Here is a 21,960-nt window from a genome sequence, read left to right on the forward strand (position 1 = left end):
AGAACTAGGGGGCACAGCCTCAAATTACGGGAGAGCCAATTTAAAACCGAGTTGAGAAGGAATTTCTTCTCCCAGAGGGTTGTGAATCTGTGGAATTCTCTGCCCAAGGAAGCAGTTGAGGCTAGCTCATTGAATGTATTCAAATCAGATAGATAGATTTTTAACCAATAAGGGAATTAAGGGTTACGGGGAGCGGGCGGGTAAGTGGAGCTGAGTCCACGACCAGATCAGCCATGATCTTTTTGAATGGCGGAGCAGGCTCGAGGGGCTAGATGGCCTACTCCTGTTCCTAATTCTTATGTTCTTATGTTCTTATGTTATGAGCCACATAAGGAAAAATTAGGACAGGTGACCAAAAGCTAGCTCAAAGTGGTAGATTTTAAGGAGTGTCTTGAAGGAGCTTAAGGCCTGGGCAAGAGAAGGCACAGCCAACAATGGTTGAGCAATTATAATCAGTGATGCTCAAGAGGACAGAATTAGAGGAGCGCAGACATCTTGTGGGGAGGAGGGGGCGGGTGGTTGTGTGGCTAAAGGAGATTACAGAGGGAGGGAGAACCGACAAAAGGTTTCCTCTGAGGTACTTGTTTATAAGTCTGAAGAGCCATAGGGGCCGAAATTGTCCCTCTCAGAAAGGCCCGTGCGCTAAAAGGTTTCGCCCGAGTGCGGTGGCGAGAGCACCCACCCCACCTTAGAATTGTCCCCCTGGGCTCTAACCAGCGAAAAGTGGTTTGCCCATGTCGTGCGATTAGCGTACCGGTGCGGCGCACTCAGGTGATGATATCATCGGCGTGAGCACCGACCCCTCATCGCCCCGCGCTGACCCCTTTGTGCCCCGCGGACGCAAGGTCGGCATGGGACAATGCCACAAACAGCTTCTCAGGGTGAGAAGCTGTGGTGGCTGGGGCACCTCAATCGCCCTTAAAGGGTAGGTGGTAGCATTGCGGCCGCCATCTTTATTCTGTCGGCCGACTTTTCAGTCGGCCCGACAATGGCGGCCACTGATGTGGTTGGGCTGCCATCATGCAGACTGGCACCTCCTCTTGGGTGCCAGGCCACTGGCCCTGCTGGCACCCTCCCTGGTGGCCCAGTGGGTGCCACTAAAGCGGCTGCAAAGTTCGCAGTGGCCCTCCTTGTTAAAAGAAGGGGGGGGGGGGGGGGATGTTGTGGCACGTCAGCGTGACACGGCATGTTAGTGCTGCACTGATGAGTTCAGCACGGCGCTGTGTGTCACGCACTGCTACCGCCCCTCGAATGCCCGGTTACCGCCCCACACATTTTGTTGCCTCTAAGAGGCCAATTCTGCCTCGGTGGTGGTGCTTCCTGCCCCGGCGCTGAACTATCGCTTAATTCAAAGTGACCGTCCCAAAACCAGCGTGGGGCAATTTCGGTCCCATTGTGTACCAAATTGCTCCTCTCATTGCTCATCTCCTAACACAAGGAATCAGCTTTGTTCCTCTCTTCTGCACTGGCTCTGGGGCCTGGATGACCCCGTATTTCACAATAATCAGAACTGTAAACAGTACTCCAAGAGCGGCCTGCTCAGAACATTACACAGCTGGGGATTGCAACTCAACAGATTTGGCAATATGACCCAGATCGACATGTTTCCTGCATGTCGGCCCATTCTTGAGCTGAACGATAAACGCTCTGTTACCCTCCGTGGCCGTAACAGTACCGGCGATCCATTTGAGACCTTGTCCATAATTCAATACATGCACAGGATCGTTGATAGAAATGTCGCATGACACAATAGCACGATCATGGTATCCTTGCTGACTTTAACGTCTGTATTCGACACGATTATTCAAGTCAGGGTGGACAAGAGAGAGCCTGGTCTTGAGACCTCTCTTCATCAATAGTTCAGCAGGGGAGACCCCGGTAAGCGTGTGAGGTGTTGTCCTGTAACTAAGCAATATGCGTGACAAGCGAGTTTGCAGTGAACCTTGAGTTACACGTTTCATACTCAGCTTGATGGTTTGGACAGCACGCTCTGCTTGTCCATTGGATGCGGGTTTGAATGGTGCTGACCTCACATGTTTGATACCATTGAGTTTCATGAACTCTTGAAACTCCAGACTGATGAAGCAAGATCCATTGTCGCTTACAACGATGTCAGGTAGACCATGCATAGCAAACATGACATGAGGGCTCTCAATGATAGCTGTGGATGTGCTGGATGACATGATTGTACACTCTATCTGTTGTGTTCCTGACACAGATGAGACTGCACACAGGGAGGTTAAAGTAAAAGTGACCTCAGTCTTTATTAAGACACTCCAGAGTGAGTAACAGGCCTTAGGGGCCTGGGATGCTGGGATCCCTTGGGACTTCAGGGGATGCACTCCCTGGTGGCTTTCATCATGACAATACCGGGATGCGTGCTATGTAGATCATGCACAAATTTCTCTCTGCCTTTCTTGGGCATAACAACACGATTGCCCCACAGTATACAATGGATAGTTCATCTTTGCGACGGATGTAGGGTTTGGTCTCCTCATACATTTGCTTGGGTATGGCAGACCAATCACCAATAAGGATACAACGTTTCACAGCTGATAATATCGGGTCCTGGCTGATCCAGGTCTTAAATTGTTGGGCCGTGACAGGAGTTCCTTCACTTTCAAAAGCATCTATGACTAACAGTAGGTCTGCCGGTTGTGGCGTTTCCACCTCCGGTGTGGGCAACGGCAGACGGCTCAATGCATCGGCACAATTCTCAGTGCCAGGTCTATGGCGAATTACATAATCATAGGCAGACAATGTCAGCGCCCAACTCTGGATGCGGGACGATGCATTGGTATTTTCCCTTTGTTTTCCGAAAACAATGAAATGAGTGGCTTGTGATCTGTTTCCAGTTCAAACCGAAAACCAAACAGGTACTGATGCATCTCTTTAACTTCATACACACAGGCTAGTGCTTCTTTCTCTACCATGCTGTAGGCCTTTGACAAACTTTCTGAAGCATATGCAACAGGTTGTAATTTGCCCGACTCATTAGCTTTTTGGAGCACGCAACCAACTCCATATGACGAAGCACCACAGGACAATACTAGATGCTTACACAGATCATAATGTACCAACAGCTTGTTAGAGCAAAACAGATTAGTAGCTTTCTCAAAAGATCTATCTTGAGACCCACCCCAAACCCAGTTGTCGCCTTTTCTTAGCAGCATGTGCAGTGGTTCTAATAAGGTGCTCAATCTAGGTAAGAAATTACCGAAGTAGTTGAGTAGACCTTGGAACGAACGCAGCTCCATCACATTCTGCGGCTTGGATGCATTTTTGATGGCCTTGGTTTTCATGTCCGTGGGCCTGATACCGTGAGCAGCAACTTTCCTCCCCAGGAATTCAAATTACGGTGCCATGAAGACAAACTTCGAGCGTTTCAGTCTGAGTCCCACTTTGTCCAGACGATGTAGAACCTCTTCCAGGTTGTTCAGATGTTCAGCGGAGTCACGATCTGTGATCAGGATGTCATCTTGGAACACAACGGTTCTGGGGATGGACTTCAGTAGACTCTCCATGTTGCTCTGAAATATGGCTGCAGCCGAGCGAATTCCAAAAGGGCACTTGTTGTAGATAAACAGTCCTTTATGAGTGTTGATGCGCGTAAGTTTCTTCGAAGTGTTGACCAGCTCGTGTGTCATGTAGGCCGATGTCAGATTCAGTTTAGTGAATGACTTCCCCCCAGCTAATGTTGCTAACAGGTCATCAGCCTTCGATAACGGGTATTGATCCTGTTTCGAAACTCAGTTGATCGTAACCTTGTAGTCTCCACAAATCCTGACAGTGCCATCACTTTTCAACATGGGAACAATGGGGCTGGCCCATTCGTTAAATTCGACCGGTGATATGATCCCTTCACACTGGAGTCTGTCCAGTTCAATTTCGACCTTCTCCTTCATGATGTACGGAACTGCCCGAGCTTTATGATGGACGGGTCCACGTTGATCTGCACCTTGGCTCCCGTGAAATTGCCGGTGCCTGGTTCAAACAGTGAGGGGAACCTGCTCAGCACTTGACCACATGGACTATCCTCCAACAACGACAATGCTTCGATCTCATTCCAGTTCCATTTGATTTTTTCTAACCAGTTCCTGCCGAACAGCGTTGGACCATTGCCTGGAACAATCCATAAAGGTAAATCGGGAACCGCACCATCATACGACACCTTTGTTACTGCACTGCCAATCACTATTATGAGTTCTTTAGTGTACGTACGCAATTTACCATTGACTGGACTCAGCTTAGGCCTCACAACCTTAGTATCCCACAGCCTGTCGAATGTCCTCTGGCTCATTATTGAATGACTCGCACCCGTGTCCAATTCCATCGATACCGGCACACCATTAAGTTTTACATTAATCATTATCGGTTGGCTCTTTGTTAGGAACGAATACAGTCCATTCCATTCCTCCTCTGATATCTCGGATTGCATCTCCAGATCCACGCTAGACTGGTTATCATCCTCCACGTTGTGTGTTGCAGCACGCTTGCTCAGTTGCGGACACATGCGCTGGAGATGCCCCACTCTCGAACAGCCTTTACAAATATACTGTTTAAACCGACACTGATGATGCCGTGATTTCCCCCACAACGCCAACATGGTGATATCCCGCTGGCGGACTTTGAGCAGCCACAGGTTTCACGTACGCAGTCGGGTAGGCCCTGCCATATGCAGCTCTGCCAAACGATGATACTATCTTGTTTATGGTACTTGCCGAGCAATGATATCTGCTTTAAGCATTTGTCCGTCGTCATGTATACCTGGGCAATCGTGATGGCTTTGCTCAAATCCAGCGTCTCCGCCGCCAGTAGCTTACGCAGGATCACCTCGTGGTTGATGCCGATTACAAAAGAAATCCAGCAGCAAGTCTGCCAACGCAGTTTCGAACTTACACGGTCCAGCTAGACGTCTTAGGTCGGCAATGAATTCCGATACATCCTGGCCCTCAGAACGAACGTGCGTATAGAATCGATATCTTGAGATGATGATGCCTTCATCTGGTTTGAGATGGTCACATACCAGAGCACACAATGTTTCATAGTCCTTGTCTGTTGGACTTAAGGGCGAGAGGAGATTCTTTATGAGTCCATAGATTTTCGGACCGCAAACCGTGAGGAGGACCGCGCTGAACTGCGTCTGCCTCTTCCTCCATTTTGTTGGCCACGAAGTACTGGTTCAAAGTCTGCCCAATCTTCTCCCTCCACAAATCGCTCCAGAATTCCAATTGTGCTCATTTTTGCATGCGAAGGTTCTTGTTACCTCGTCACCAAATGTTGTGTATGCAATAACTCAATAGACTGAATACTGTAAACTCCGAACAGGTACAAACCTGGCTCAACTTTATTAGGACCCAAAGTGCTCACATTACAACATTGCTGGCCTTTTATACCTGGCCTGCACACACGTGTGCACAGCCCAATGACCTCCGACTGTGGCACCACCTGGTGGCTAGTAGACCCAAGCGTACATACATGACATCACTAACACAGCAATTGGTTGAAGATGACTGCAAAATGCAGGAAAGTGCTTCTTATGATGACTGGTTGAACACAAGATTTACGGTTATGTTCTTCCTGTATGGTACCTGAGAATGACAGGCTCCATAGCACAGCAAAACTGCATCAGTCACATCTGTCCCGCTCTCCCCAGTGCTGTTGCAAGGATTTAAATGATGGTTTAATTCAGTTATTCTTCTTCTTCTTCTTGCTGTTTCACAGGACAGCACACTCACCATGTTTGGTCAACTTAACAATAAGTGTGTTTTGTAACACTCAAAAATTTAAAGCAACACTTAGTTAACCGTTGATTATTATGCCAACAACTATCTCTCGGCTTATGTTTTGCATCTATTGTTTTGTCTTTTTTTATTTTTTTCTCTTAGCACACCAAATTAAATTTTTTACATGCTTTTAAATGATCTTATACTGGACCAGTTGGCCAGTCTCGTCCCTCTCATTGCAACTTTGCGAACTTTTTTCCTAACCTCCCCATTCATTTTCAAGCAAAAAACTTTCTTAATTTTTCTGCCAATATATTTCAGAGTATTTTTGTTGTGTCCCCTCACTGCACTTATATATGTACTTGTCCTGCATGTCTTGTCCATTAATCCTTGACAGATTGATGTTTAAGCAGAGACCCCCAGTTTATATTATTAAGCTTGACCCTCATACCGCTATAGTTTAGCCACCTGAAATTGTTTAGTATTGGTTTGGTTATGGTCTTATACTATTTCCCAAGTCATTGCGCTTAACCACAATTTCCCACAGTTTTGAGGGCTGATTTTAACAGCCCCCATCCCCACCCAGCGGGAACAGTATGGGCATTGGGGGGTTAAAGTGGAATCTATGTCCGCTCTGCATACATCCCGCACCGTTCCCTCACACCCACCATTTTAACATCTGCTTCTAGCTGCATGTTTGGCACCCACCCCAAACAAGCAGGGTCCTAAGTAAAAGGTCAGAATCACGCTCCAATGATGTCATACTCAGCTCCACTGCATTTTAACTCAAATTTGTGGATCCTCCACCCATTCTTGGATCCACCATCAAAACCTAGCAGAGCCCCTGAAGCAGTATCACGGGGGCTCTCAGCTGCCGCTCACTGGATCACAGCATCGTTTGCTGACTCGGTTGCCAGAAGCATTTCTTCTACACTTTTGCTGCCTAACAATGCTTTAGTCAGGATTCTCTGCTTATTATGGGATCCATTCTTCTGAATGTAGCTAAACTTGGAGGAGGAGCATCAGCTTCAGCAACAACCACAGCCACCACCTGTGTCTCTCAGAATGCATCAGATGAGGGGGCCAAAGTTCAGCCTCCCAAAAAGGAGCGGCCGCCAACTTCCGGTCCAATGGCCGCCGTGATCAAAATTCACCTGGGGGATCTTTTTTGGCCTGTCCCCACTTCCATCGACCATCCTAAGCGCGTTATCAAAGTGCGCACCGCCTATCTCCCGCACCTCCATGGCACCCCCTGCGAAATTTGGCTGAAGAAAAATCCACAATCCGCCACGTGGTTTCCCCCGGCAGCTTTTCCTGGCGGTGCACCTTGTATTCTCTGTGTGTGAGCCACGGCAGCACGTTGGCCCTTCAAGGGGAAGGCGCACTGCCATGGCTGCCGTGTTTTTTTCTTGCCGGCCGACTTCCCCATCGGCCGGACAATTATGGCCCCGGGATTCGGCCGGACCGCCAACAGACAACTTGACAGCCCCACTTGGCTGTCAGGCCGCTGGCCCGGCCAGAATCCTCCCTGGGCCGAACCTAAACAATCGTTGCTTCTCTCCCCTTTAAATGAGGGGGAAGAGACGTGGTGACGCAGATGCGCAATGACATCACCACTACTCCCGCTGCTGAGTGACAGTGGCGGAGAATCCATCCTGCCCCCACTTCCGTCCCTCACCAGCACTTACCGCCAAACTTCCGCCCCCATTATGACCCACTTCCGGTCCGCTCCCCAAAAAATTGCCAAAGAGCTGAAAATGGATCAAGAGTCCGCCTTGTCTGACGCGACAGTAAAAATAGTTAGAAAACGGTAGGTGCGTCAGGTGTCCGGCGGGGGTAAATTTCTACCCCGAGGTGTTTACAGGCGAAGACTCAGCTTGCTGGACCCAACTTAGAAGCAGTGCCGGACGGGGCCGCGTTTCTCCAGGCAGGCTGTCGCAAACCTCTGCAATCTCCTGCAACAGGACCTGATATCTGCTGGACAGGGGGGCATGCCATGATCGTGGGCTTCAAAATCACCACAGCCCTGAATTTGCATGTCACTGGCTCCTTTAAGTCTGCAACAAGGGACATCAGCTGCATTAAGCAGGTGATCAATGCCCTACTTGCCCGGGCCAAGCAGTACAGCACATTGCCCAGCAATCAACAGGAGAGAGCTTGTGACTGGCTTGTAATGCAAGCAGGGTGCGGTTAACTGTACACACATGATGATTAAGAACACGAGCTAGCAACTCTCATCACCAGAAAAGGATACCACTCTATCAATGTACAGCTAGTGGCCGATCGCAACAACAGCAAAAACAACTTGTATTTATATAGTGCCTTTAACGTAGTAAAACGTCCCAAGGCGCTTCACAGGTTTATAGGTCAGAAAATTTGACACCGAGCCACATAAGGAGAAATTAGGGCAGGTGAACAAAAGTTTGTTCAAAGAGGCTGGTTTTAAGGAGCATCTTAAAGGATGAAAGAGAGGTAGAGAGGTTTAGGCAAAGAATTCTAGAGCTTAGGCAACAGAAGGCACAGCCACCAATGGTTGAGCAATTATAATCAGGAATGCTCAAGGTGGCAGAATTAGAGGAGCGCAGATATCTCGGGGGGGTGGGGGGGGGGGGGGTGGTGGTGCGGTTGTGGGACTGGATGAGATTACAGAGATAGGGAAGGACGAGGCCATGGAGGGTTTGAAAACAAGGATTAGAATTTTAAAATCAAGATGTTGCTTAACCGGGAGCCAGTGTAGGTCAGCGAGCACAGGGGTGATGGGTGAGCGGTGCTTGTTAGGACATGGGCAGCCAAGCTTTGGATGACCTCAAGTTTACATAGGGTAGAATGTGGGAGGCTAGCCAGGAGTGCGTTGGAATAGTCAAGTCTAGAGGTAACAAAGGCACGGATGAGGGTTTCAGCAGCAGATGAGCTGAGGCAGGGGCGGAGATGGGCGATGTAATGGAGGTAGAAATAGGTGGTCTTAGTTATGCCGTGGATATGTGGTTGGAAGCTTATTTCAGGGTCAGTTATGACACCAAGGTTGCGAACATTGTGGTTCAGCCTCAGACAGATGTTGGAGAGAGGGATGGAGTCAGTGACTAGGGAACAGAGTTTGTGGCGGGGACCGAAAACAATGGCTTCGGTCTTCCCAATATTTAATTGGAGAAAACTTCTGCTCATCCAGAACTGGATGTCAGACAAGCAGCCTGACAATTTAGGGGGACATGGAGAGGTTTAGAGAAGTGGTGGTGAGGTAGAGCTGGGTGCCATCAGCATACATGTGGAAACTGATGCTGTGTTTTTAAATGATGTCGCCAAGGGGCAGCATGTAGATGAGAAATAGGAGGGAGTCAAGGATAGATCCTTGGGGGACACCAGAGGTAATGATGCGGGAGAGGGAAGAGAAGCCATTGCAGGTGATTCTCTGGCTATGATTAGATAGATAAGAATGGAACCAGGCGAGTGCAGTCCCACCCAGCTGGACGACAGTGGAGAGGCGTTGGAGAAGGATAGAGTGGTCAACCGTGTCAAAGGCTGCAGACAAGTCAAGAAGGACAAGGAGGGATAGTTTACCTTTGTCACAGTCACAAAGGATGCCATTTGAGACTTTGATGAGTGCTGTTTTGGTACTGTGGCAGGGACGGAAAGCTGATTGGAGGGATTCAAACATGGAGTTGCGGGAAAGATGGGCCCGGATTTGGGAGGCGACAACATGTTCAAGGACTTTGGAGAGGAAAGGGAGGTTGGAGATGGGGCGGTTGTTTGCAAGTTGTTTTTTTTAAGGAGAGGGGTGATGACGGCAGATTTGAAGGAGTGGGGGACAGTACCTGAGGAGAGACAACCGTTAACAGTGTCACCTAACATGGGAGCCAGGAAAGGAAGTTGGGTGGTCAGCAGTTTAGTGGGAATAGGGTCGCGGGAGCAGGAAGTGGGTCTCGTGGACAAGATGAGCGTGGAGAGGTCATGAGGGGAAGTCGGAGAGAAACTTGAGAAAGATGTGAGTTCAGGGCTCGAGCAGGGGGAAACTTTAGAGGAGTTTGGCCTGGCGGGCTCGAGAAAGGAAGGGAAGTGGCAGAGGCAGCTGAATGGAAAGTCTCAATCTTGGAGACAAATAAGTCCATGAGCTTCTCACATTTATTGTCGGAGGTGAGGGTGGAGGGGACAGGGGAGAGGGTTTTAAGAAGACGGAGAATAGAAGCCAGGGTTTATCGTTGCATTCCAGAATCATTCTGGAATAGTGAGCAATTTTGGCAGATGAGAATAGGAACCAATAATGATTTTTGTGGCCCAGCCAAATCTGGTGGTGAATGGCTAAACCAGTTGTCGCCATATCCATTCAAGTCTGCGTCCCTTGGACTTAAGGGAGCGAAGATGAGGGCCGTACCAGGGGGAATGGCTAAGGTGAGAGAGTGTAATTGTTTTAACAGGGACCAGGTCATCAAAGGTGAGGGTGTGATTGAGCAGATTGGGAGCTGCAAAAATGTTGTGGTGAATGGAGGAAGGCTGGACATTTGGGATTTCATAAGTGCAGTTGTAAGAGAGTTAGGGGAGAGGTTTTTCCAAGGACAGAATTATACAGGTCTATGCAAGGGAGTTGCCACAATGTGTCATTTAAACGAGGCTCGTAGCTGGATTTAGTTCGGGCTTCACGCATTTCTCGGCACAGCTGGAGCAGCTGCTTCGCTGATTTCACAGAAGTTAAATTTCTCGGCCTCAGAGTCTGGGAAAGCCAGACACTGTGTATTACTGAGACTGGGAATGCCCAGGCACTGCGTATTACCGAGACTGGGAATGCCCAGGCACTGTGTATTACTGAGACTGGGAAAGCCAGACACTGTGTATTACTGAGACTGGGAAAGCCAGACACTGTGTATTACTGAGACTGGGAATGCCCAGGCACTGCGTATTACCGAGACTGGGAATGCCCAGGCACTGTGTATTACTGAGACTGGGAATGCCCAGACACTGTGTATTACTGAGACTGGGAATGCCCAGGCACTGTGTATTACTGAGACTGGGAATGCCCAGGCACTGTGTATTACTGAGACTGGGAATGCCCAGGCACTGTGTATTACTGAGACTGGGAATGCCCAGGCACTGTGTATTACTGAGACTGGGAATGCCCAGACACTGTGTATTACTGAGACTGGGAATGCCCAGGCACTGCGTATTACTGAGACTGGGAATGTCCAGACACTGTGTATTACTGAGACTGGGAATGCCCAGACACAGCGTATTACTGAGACTGGGAATGCCCAGGCACTGTGTATTACTGAGACTGGGAATGCCCAGGCACTGTGTATTACTGAGACTGGGGAAGTGCAGGTGCTGTTGTTGAGGCTGAGAATGTTTGTGTTACTGAGGCAAGGAATACAGAGGTGCTGTTTGTGTTGTGTATCCAGAGACCATTGCAAACATCCATATTTTGGAAAGAAACACATGCTGTAATGTCACTGCTTTGACTTTGGAAGAAGAGATACCAGTGGAGCTTTTCAAGAGCCGTGGCTACATCTCTCCAGGGAAACGAGGATTAAAATAACAAGGAAACCAAGATTTGAGTTCTGGGGATGAATGGGTAGTTAGTGCTACCTTTCTCTTGTTCCCTTTCATGTGTAGCAATACCATTAATCATGTCAGCAGTTCCAGATGAGCTCAGCCATTAGAAAGTTACCTTTGGGTCCTTTTAAAAGGTTCACTTCTAATATAGCCTCTGCAGCTGGCTGTCTTCTACGGACTAACAGTCGAACAACAGGTCCCGCCTCTTTCAGCGCCTCCACTGCTTTACTGTGAACGACTTCAGAAACATCCACTTCATTGACTCGCAGCACACAGTCATTGACCCTGAAAATACCAACAGCAAACAAGGGTAAGGTTTCCAGGAGTAGACAGAGTGAACATTTCCGACAAGTGGACATTCTTCACCCTATCCCTAAACAGAAAGACCTGATTCTGAAATGATTCACCAGTAATGCAAATGTTACAGGGTGTAAAGGCTTATGCAAAAAGTGAGGCTGAGATGATAAAAATTAAAATGCACAAAATCAAGGTTCAAGGTGTTGCAACAAAATGTTACAGGTTAAAGTAAGAAGAAGCAGCAGATATGGTGTGCATGGGTTTGGGCTTCATAGGCTATGGTAAGTTGTCAATCCTTAGTTTGTACTTCCACATTGTTCATGACAGGAACATAGGAATATGGGTAAACTTCCGGATTGTGCATTCCCGACGTAGAGTCTCACCCTGCAGGAGTACATATTGGGAAATTACGCAAGCGCAGTCCATAATTCCCTTTCTATTATGGTAAGAAAATTATGGGCTGTGCACACATGATTTCCCAATATGCATTACTGGAAGGTGAGGTTGCACGGCGGGAACACACAATTGTAAAGTTTACCCATATTCCTATGTTCCTGTCATGACTGTCCCCTTGCAGCCCATGTGACAGATGCAGCTTGTTGCTTCTCACTGTCTTTATGCTTCTAGTGTACATTAATGCTTCAGGTACATGGTTTGTGTCTGCAGATATTCAATGTTGTCAGCTTTGCATGAAGAGATACAGGAACATCACACCACATGATAACCTGTGCCTGCATAATCGGAGCTTCTGTAATCTGAGGCTCTGTAACTTGCTTCTACAGATTCTATTGAAGTACAGTGCCTCCACATTGCTGCTGTGCAAAATCGACCCTGGTATTGGCCTGAAGGGCTAAAGAGCTCCAGGCACTAACCACTGGGCCATGAGGACAGAAAGGATTGGTTTCCCCTCTTTCAAGAGGTCACTGTGTCCTCTCTTTATCTAGCACTTGACAGGTTGCAAAGAGGAAAAATAACTTCCACTGCGTGACCTTAAAAAGGGAAAACAATTAATCAAAATTTAAGGTGTTTGGAGACAAGAGATCCCAGCATCTTATACAAAGAACTGTACAGAATTTCCGAGGTCTTTGCAGCTAAACATTACCATATTTAGGAGCAATGGCACACATGTACATGGCATAAATTCACTTTCCACAGTGCACTTTTGATGTAATTGTCCAGGTGTGCATTCAAAGTTATCAGCTAATTTTTGCAACATATACATGAGATGATAATGTACGCCAATAGTTCATGCACTGCAACAAAGGGGCAGAAGTCAGATTGCTTACAATACAAGGGTGAGACAAGTGTCCAGAAGTAATAGGATATCAAGGAGAGCATGTCTCACTTCAACAATTCAGAATGGGAATGTTTTCCGGCTCAGATGCTCAAAATAATTGAAGAGTAATTATCTGACAAATAAGAGGCCCAATGCAGCATGAACTCTACCTGGAGTCGTAGTGCATACTGAAGGAGGAAGAACTCACGTGGAGGAAAGAAGAAGTAATTCCAATGGAGGAATTGACAAAACTGATTGAGAAGGATGCTCTTCAACCTGACTAATGCAGGAATTAGCATCCTTCTGTGCTCTGGCAGATTGAGGGATTTGACTGCCCCATCACTTCTTGGGTCATCAACAGCACATCAGCAAACATCTCGACTAAGCCCTGTCATATTCAGCATCCGGTTCCAACCACCACTATCAGCCAACCAGCTTAATGAGAGCACAGAGGGTGCAGCACAGAAAGCTAGTCACCAGCAGTGAGAGCACCTCTCAATGCAGAAACACATACAATGTCTTACTGTACAATAGCTCTTACTGAACAATGTCTTTTCTGTAAGTTACTAGTTAGTTACCCAAGTCGTCCATCCATAGCAGCGGCCCCACCAGGGATAATTTTGGTAATAAAAATCCCAGGATCATCTGGAACATGAGGATTGTCGATTCCTCCAGCAATGCTAAACCCCAGGCCTGAATTACCCTGTAAGGACAGAATTCATCAATTGTTGATTCAACCAAAACTCCAGGAATCAATTATCTTGCAACAGACCAAATCACTCAGTTAAAATTAAACTCAGTTCTTGGTCACTATAGAGAACTGAGGCTCAGACTTCAATTATTGCCATCGCACTGAGGCTCAGGGCTTGCTATAAATGCAACAAGACCCAGGTCTCAACCACTGCAAATTAACATAGGCCTATGCATTGCTATACAAAAAATGAGGCTCAGGCCTTATTATGAATCTGCTGAAACCTTGGCCTTCCTTAGATACATTGAGGCCCATACCTTGATTACTACAGAAAGACCGAGACCCACACCCCAATTATTGCCAATTCACTCAACAGCCCACACGCAGACACAGATACCTTCACTCATCTAGAAACTCTTTTACTCACACACAGACACCCGCACTCAACCAGAAACACTCATGTTCACAGAAGCCCAGTTAAAAACAGATATGGTCATACAAAGATTCTCACAATTACATACAAACAATTTCTCTGATGGCATATGCTTAATTTTATAATCTTGAATTAGAGATATATGGGACCATGGAACATGATTTAATTGGAATCAACTCTGGAAAAAGTCAGCTGATATATTAAAAAAACATAAAGTGTTCCAAACTTGCTACAGTTGCAACAGTTCTCAATGGTTAAAAATACAAGTGAGTGTGTTTTTTTGGCACTGTGTACTGAGGTAAAAAAGTGTAATTCTGTAACCTGTTGTTATTACAGGTTGAACCTCCCTTATCCAGAACTCCCTCGTCCGGAACCCCTTGTCCAGAACCATTCCTAGCCACTAGGTGGTGCATGTGCAAAACTCTGACATGAACAAAGTGAAGTTCTTCCTCGCTGCCGACTCCCGCAATCGCTAGCCTGACCCCGCGATCCACCGCCCCCCCCACCCCCATGATCTTTCTGCTGCACTCCCAGCCCCAAGGCAGCCAGTCCCGATATTCCCTTACTCAGTACCTGTACCATCCAATTTAACGTGACCACCCCTCATCCGAAAAAATCCCTTATCCAAAACAGGCCAGGTCCCGAGGGTTCCGTATTATGCTACTCTCAAGCTCTTGTGTGCTCTCTGTAGCAGTCAGTGATAGGGGTGCCTGAGCAAGTATCTGCTGTGCACTGACTTGCTGATATAATATTGAAGCTGTTACACAAAGCAACAGTGCTGACATCAAAGAATTGCCGGGTGCAACGAACAGTGACAGGATCAATACAAACTGCAACTTTTGAGCCAGTGACTATATTGAAACCTGTCACATAGCTGAAAAGCTGGCTTTGAGAAGCATAATTTTGACTCAACGATTGTCATGTAGCAGGTTCAAGACCATTTTCAAGCACAATGTGGCAGAGAGACTGCATTATAATGAAATGTCCTTATATAAATTCTTTTATACATTTTTCTGGTGCACTCATTTTCTGTAAAAATAAGCTCTTGCTCTTCCATACCTCAGGCCTTGCTGATTGAATATTGTGGAGGTACTGTACCAATGTTGAACATTTCTCAAAGTGCCCGTTGTGATGGAAGCTAAGTTCCATTATGCTGCAAATTATGAAACTGCGGTGTTAGATGTTTTATATTTTATAATTTTAATTATAAACTCATGTATCCCCACTGGCATTGCTCACAATGAGTTGGAGGATTTGCTGTTTTACTATAATCAGGATCTTCATGCCATGTAGGGGATAGCATCTGATCGAATAGGACAAATTTTCCTCTTAGACAAGTACAGTGCACCTGAGATGTCTTCCACCTGTGAGGAAGAAAGCACACATACATTTGCCCCTACTTGCATGGCCTGTGAAACTCCAGGCAAACTTTTAGTTGGGTCTTGTGCCTAAAAAAGAAATCTAAGTGCAGCTGCAGATCTCTCAGGATTGAAGGCTGTGCATCAGGCCTCCAAGACCAGAGCCTTTTGGCTAATAATGGAAATCATCAACCAGAAGGCCTGAGTGCCTCAAATCAGCAGGACAGATAGAATAAAATGTAAAAAGGAGATGCTTGTCCAGCCTGCCTCCAAAGTACCCCTATGATACTCCAGTTAGGAGGACACCAGTGGCTAGCCACAGAGGCAGATATACACAGACATTCCTGCACTGGGATGCCCAGAAAGTAGAGCCAAAAGAAAATGACACCTCTCGCGCCTCATTAAAATACCAACACTGGGCTTGCATTCTGTGGGGAAACCCCAGGAAATCCTGGAAAGACACATTGAGGACATAGGCCTGATGTAATAGGTCTCAGTGTCTTTGTCCTTTGCTCTGTGCCTGGGGAACACCTATTCTGGCACTTGGTGGAAGCATGGAGGGGGAACCTGAGGTTTGGCAGGACTGAGGGGTGAAATTGGGGTCTGGCTCAACTGAATTGTTTCTTTAAAAAAAATTTGGATTGGGAAAGAAACTTTCTAGGCCAATGGCTTTTAGCCAATTTAAAAAGATACAGGGCTCAAAATTTGGATCCGTACCGCCTGTCCTTTGGGCGCTGCAAGTATGCCCTTAGAGATCCAAAATGGTGTCCGTGGTGCACTTCTGGTGTGAGTTTTATGAATCGGGCTCCTTCAAGCTGAAGATATTTGCAACATCTCGCAACTTGCCGTCCACTGTTGCATAAGGGAGATCAGTGAGCCTCTGTATTCAAAGAGAGCAGACTACAATTCATTCTCTCTTGCCAGAGAGCAGCAGGTGGGGCGAGCAAGTGACTTTGTGAGGATTGCAGGCTTCTCCATGGTGCAGGCTGCCATTGACAGCATGCATGTCACTTTCTGGGCACCGCATGTCAACTCTGAGATGTACCGCAACTGAAAGCGATTCCACTCCCTCAACGTCCAGCTGATGTGTGACCATGGGCAACAAATCGTGCAAGGCAATGCTTGGTATCCTGGCAGCAGTTATGATGCCTTCATTCTGTGGCAGTTCGCTGTGCCATCTGCATTTCAGCTATCATGACAAACCAAAGAGCAGCTACTGGGTGGCAAAGGTTATCCACTGATGACATGGCTCACGACTCCGGTTCGCAACCCATACACACATGGGCAGCACGCATACAATGAAAGCCATGCTTCCACACGAAATGTGATAGAGCAGACCATTGGCATGCTGAAACAATGCATCCACTGCCTGGGCCGCTCTGGAAGAGCCCTGCAGTACTCGTCAGAGCAGGTGTCAAGATTCGTGGTGGTCTGCTGCATGCTGCACAATCTCGCCACCATGAAGGCACAGACCTTGCCACCATCTATATGGCGTGCAGCTGGAGGAGGAGGAACTGAGGAGGAAACCTAGTCAGGCTCTTTCTGTCTGGGCTGTCCATGAAGAACTCATTTGGCTGCGATACCAGTAAACGCAACCCAAATTATCCATTCACCAATAGTCCCTCATCTAGAAACATAGGAACAGGAGTAGGTAATTGAACCCCTCGAGCCTGTTCCGCCATTCAATGAGATCATGGCTGATCTGCAACCTAACTCCATATACCCACCTTTGGCCCATATCCCTTAATGCCTTTGGTTAACAAAAATCTATCAATCTCTGATTTAAAATTAACAATTGATCTAGCATCAATTGCCATTTGCGGAAGGGAGTTCCAAACTTCTACCATCCTTTGTGTGTAGAAGTGTTTCCTAATTTCACTCCTGAACGATCTGGCTCTAATTTTTAGCCTATGCCCCCTAGTCCTCGACTCCCCAACCAGCAGAAATAGTTTCTCACTATCTACCCTATCTGTTCTCTTTAATATCTTGAAAACTTTGATCAAATCACCCCTTAATCTTCTAAATTCTAGGGAATATAACCCTAATTTGTGTAATCTCTCCTCATAATTTAACCCTTGGAGTCCAGGTATCATGCTGGTAAACCAATGCTGCACTCCCTCCAAGGTCCCAACACAGCTTCAAATGTAGAAACGTAGAAACATAGAAAATAGGTGCAGGAGTAGGCCATTCGGTCCTTCGAGCCTGCACCGCCATTCAATAAAATCATGGCTGATCATTCACCTCAGTACCCCTTTCCTGCTTTCTCTCCATACCCCTTGATCCCTTTAGCCGTAAGGGCCTTATCTAACTCCCCCTTCAATATCTCCAATGAACTGGCATCAACAACTCTCTGTGGTAGGGAATTCCACAGGTTAACAACTCTCTGAGTGAAGAAGTTTCTCCTCATCTCAGTCCTAAATGGCTTACCCCTTATCCTTATAATATGTCCCCTGGTGCTGGACTTCCCCAATATCGGGAACATTCTTCCTGCAGCTAACCTGTCCAGTCCCATCAGAATTTTATATGTTTCTACGAGATCCCCTCTCATCCTTCTAAACTCCAGTGAATACAGGCCCAGTCGATCCAGTCTCTCCACATATGTCAGTCCTGCCATCCCGGGAATCAGTCTGGTGAACCTTCGCTGTACTCCCTCAATAGCAAGAACGTCCTTCCTCAGATTAGGAGACCAAAACTGAACACAATATTCCAGGTGGGGCCTCACCAAGGCCCTGTACAACTGCAGTAAGACCTCCCTGCTCCTATACTCAAATCCCCTAGCTATGAAGGCCAACATACCATTTGCCTTCTTCACTGCCTGCTGAACCTGCATGCCAAGTTTCAATGACTGATGTACCATGATACCCAGATCTCGCTGTACCTCCCCTTTTCCTAATCTGCCGCCATTCAGATAATATTCTGCCTTCGTATTTTTGCCACCAAAGTGGATAACCTCACATTTATCCACATTATACTGCGTTTTCCCACTCATCTAACCTGTCCAAGTCACCCTGCAGCCTTTTAGCGTCCTCCTCACAGCTCACACCACCACCCGGCTTAGTTTCATCTGCAAACTTGGAGATATTACATTCAATTCCCTCATCCAAATCATTAATGTATATTTTAAATAGCTGGGGTCCCAGCACTGAGCCCTGCGGTATCCCACTAGTCACTGCCTGCCATTCTGAAAAGGACCCGTTTATCCCGACTCTCTGCTTCCTGTCTGCCAACCAGTTCTCCTTAGTTAAGTCTCTTATGAGGGACTTTATCAAATGCCTTCTGGAAGTCCCTATAAATAGAATCCATAGATATTACCCTGTCCACTACTTTAGTCACCTCTTCCAGAAATTCAATCAGGTTTGTTAGGCATGACCTCCCTTTCACAAATCCATACTGGCTCTCTCTGATCAGCTGAAAATATTCAAGGTGTTTAGTCACTCTATGCTTAATTGTAGACTCCATTAATTTCCCGACAACTGATGTTAGGCTAACTATTCTATAATTCCCTGGTTTCCCTCTCTCACCATTCTTAAATAGCGCAGTGACATGCAAAATTTTCTAATCGCAAGAAACGGTTCCTGAATTAAGAGAAGTTTGGAAGATTATAGTTAGGGCATCTGCAATGTCCTCACCTACTTCCTTTAAAACCGTGGGGTGGAAACCATCTGCTCCTGGGGATTTGGCACTCTTAATGCCATTATTTTGTTCATTACTATTTTGCTTACATTAATTTTATTGAGTCCCTGTCCCTGATTTAATATTAGTTTCCTTGGGATTTCCGGCACGCTATCCTCTTCCTCTACTGTAAATACTGACACAAAGTAATTATTCAACATGTCCGCCATTTCCTTATCATTGACAAGATCACCGATAGCAGTTTTCAAGGGGCCAACTTTGCTCCTGACCACCCTCTTTTTCCTAATATAATTGTAAAAATTCTTTGTGTTGATTTTGAAATCACTTGCGAGTTACTTTTCATACTCCCTTTTTGTTGCTCTTGCTATCTGTTTTCTCAACCTTTGCTGTTCTTTGTATCTTTCCCATTCGCCAGGATCTGTGCTATTTTTGTACGCTTTTTCTTTTAGTTTTATACCGTCTCTTACCTCTTTAGTCATCCATCTGTTTTTTGGGGCTCTTGCCCCTCAGGGGTATAAACTGATTCTGTATCATATTAAATTGTTTAAAATTATTTTTTGAACACCTCCCATTGATTTTCTGTCGTTTTACCCATTAACAGATTTGCCCAATTTACTGTGGTCAGTCTCTGTTTCATCCCGTTGAAGTCGGCCTTACTTAAGAGTAGAATCTTAGTAGCTGTTTCGCGTTTCTCCCTTTCAAACACTATGTTGAGCTTGATCATGTAATGCTCGTTATTAGATAAATGTTCATGCACTGTTAGGCTGTTGACTAAATCTGGCTCATTACTCATTACTAAATCTAATATGGCATGCCCCCTTGTTGCTTCGGGGACATATTGTTGTAGAAAACTATCCTGGACAGACTCAAGAAATTCACTGTCTTTTTGACAGGTGTTTATCTGAATCTATATGAAAGTTAAAATCCCCCATTAAAATCGTCGTGCAGTGCCAGCCCAGGGCGCAAATCATGGGGCGCGGTGCTAACGACACTTCGCCCCCCAAATCTCTGGGGCAATTTTCACGAAGGCGCTTTCGACCCCTTCCCCCCGGCGATAACCTCGTCACGCCCCATTAGCGCCCCCCGATGGGGCTATAAAAAAGGACAATTCCCCCCGGCCCCTCCCCGCCCCAGTCTCCCCTAGACTATCAGTACTTTTCTTTGGGGCCACAATAAAGAGAGACTAGAGAGTTTGCTTCCTTTCATAAAATCAATAAGTCAGCAAGTGAATGCACGTAGTTACATTGATTATATCTGAGCGTCACTAATATGCTCCTATCTATCAATAAAGGCACACATTAATGGTCACTCTATCCTAAAGATTATGTGCTTTCATTTACTGGAGAACCAATAATGAACAAGGCATATCTACAGCCAAAATAGTTAGCTGTGGATCATGTATCTGAGCAGAGTTCTGCACCAGATAGTTTCACCCTTCATAAATCCCATTAATTATAATAATACTTTTGCTCCAGGATGATTCTCTAAAACAGGTGTATATATTATTCAAATGAACAGTCAGTAGGCTACTGAAACTATGGGATTTCTTTTAACCTGGAGTGAGCTTTGGGCGGGCAAAGGTGAGTTGACTACGAAACGCACGTGCTGGTCTGAGCCTCATTTAAATGGCGGTCTATTTTCGCCCAGAATGAACACGAAGGAGTTGCAGAGCAGCTGCCAACAGGCACAGATTGAGCGGCCCTTGGCTTCCCGCTAGCTTCCATGTAAGCGGTGGGGATGTTGCATTAAGCAGGCATCTCATCTGCCTGCAAAGCCCTGCAGGTTAATATCGGAAATGGTCGATCTGAGCAGGTAAATAAACCGCTCATTTTTAATTGCCTACTCGCCTGGTTTCTGCCAGACAGATAGGTTAAAAACAATTCCAATAGAGAAAATACTACTGTAAACATTCCAGTTGGAGGAAGCACAATTACTATTACACAATTACATGGAGAGACAAACTGCACTACTCACACGCTCCAGAATTATCTCTTCGTATTTGTACATTCCATCACTTCCATTAGCCTAGGAAATAAATAAATATGGAAATTTCATTATTTCAAACAGTTGATGAGTCACATTCTTCAAGTGCTTACAGTTTTTTGTATCCACTAATTTTGTGTTTGTTAAAAAGACAATACGGTGAAGGAGAGGATACTTTTAACATGAATTTGCTCCCTCGTTCAAAAGCACGGTTAAAAAGATGTTGAGAGTGAATCCTTCCTGAAATTAGATACTTTTTATCCTGTCTACCCGATAGAGACGTGTCATATCAGAATTCAAGCACTGAGCACTGCTAAATCTTTCAGTTATATTTGTACACTAGAAATAGAATTCAAGGGAGGGAAGGGTGTCTGTCCACATGAGCTTGATCTTATAAGGATGAGAGACACTTTCAAAATCTCTCTTTTTAGTGACTTTCTGAGGAGGGGTGAGACATTATTCTATTATGAATAGAGGAACAGATTGGCATTGATTCAACAATGTGATTAATCTGAAAGAATGAAGATCAGTTTCCTCTTCATTTCTAGACCACAATCTGGAAGGCAGAATAATTCCTTATTTTAGTACTTTTATAGTTACACTCACAGCAAACAAACATTTACAATGTGTTTTGGTGACTCGCTGATGGGTTAGTGGGTAAAGGGTGTATTGAGCCATTGAGCTGTACAGACCAGGAGGATCTCAGGCTTGAATACTAGTCTGTGTTGAGTTAGCTACCTCAATATTGCTGGGTTCAGGAGAGAAATCCATCAGCCAGGGTCCGCATTCCTGATTGCTACCCTGCTGGAAATTGCACATGTGTGGAAATTGGGGAAAGACAGCATTAGGTTCAGCTTTCAAAGCCCCAACAGTCAAGAAGTTAGCCAATATCCACTGTGTGGAAATGAAGAATGGCCAATTGGCTGGGATACACTGTGCAGTCATCAGCAAACATTCCCACTTTTGACATTATGATGGAGGGAAGGTAAGTGATGAAGCAGCTGAACATGGTTGGGCTGAGGACA

General features: G+C 46.1%; 1 protein-coding gene across 2 annotated transcripts in view; it reads right to left on the minus strand.

The window, feature by feature from the left end:
• Window positions 1-21,960, minus strand: part of dlg3 (discs, large homolog 3 (Drosophila)) — a 779,594-nt gene that overhangs the window by 239,481 nt on the left and 518,153 nt on the right. For both annotated transcript variants that reach the window (XM_070882612.1, XM_070882613.1), the window contains 3 exons: window positions 20,927-20,977; window positions 13,416-13,540; window positions 11,380-11,549 (listed from right to left, as the gene is read on the minus strand). In XM_070882612.1, the coding sequence (XP_070738713.1) occupies window positions 11,380-11,549; window positions 13,416-13,540; window positions 20,927-20,977 (346 nt within the window). The remainder of the gene's footprint in view (window positions 1-11,379; window positions 11,550-13,415; window positions 13,541-20,926; window positions 20,978-21,960) is intronic.

The sequence above is a fragment of the Pristiophorus japonicus genome, chromosome 6, assembly GCF_044704955.1.
Source record: "Pristiophorus japonicus isolate sPriJap1 chromosome 6, sPriJap1.hap1, whole genome shotgun sequence".
NCBI classification, from domain to species: domain Eukaryota; kingdom Metazoa; phylum Chordata; class Chondrichthyes; family Pristiophoridae; genus Pristiophorus; species Pristiophorus japonicus.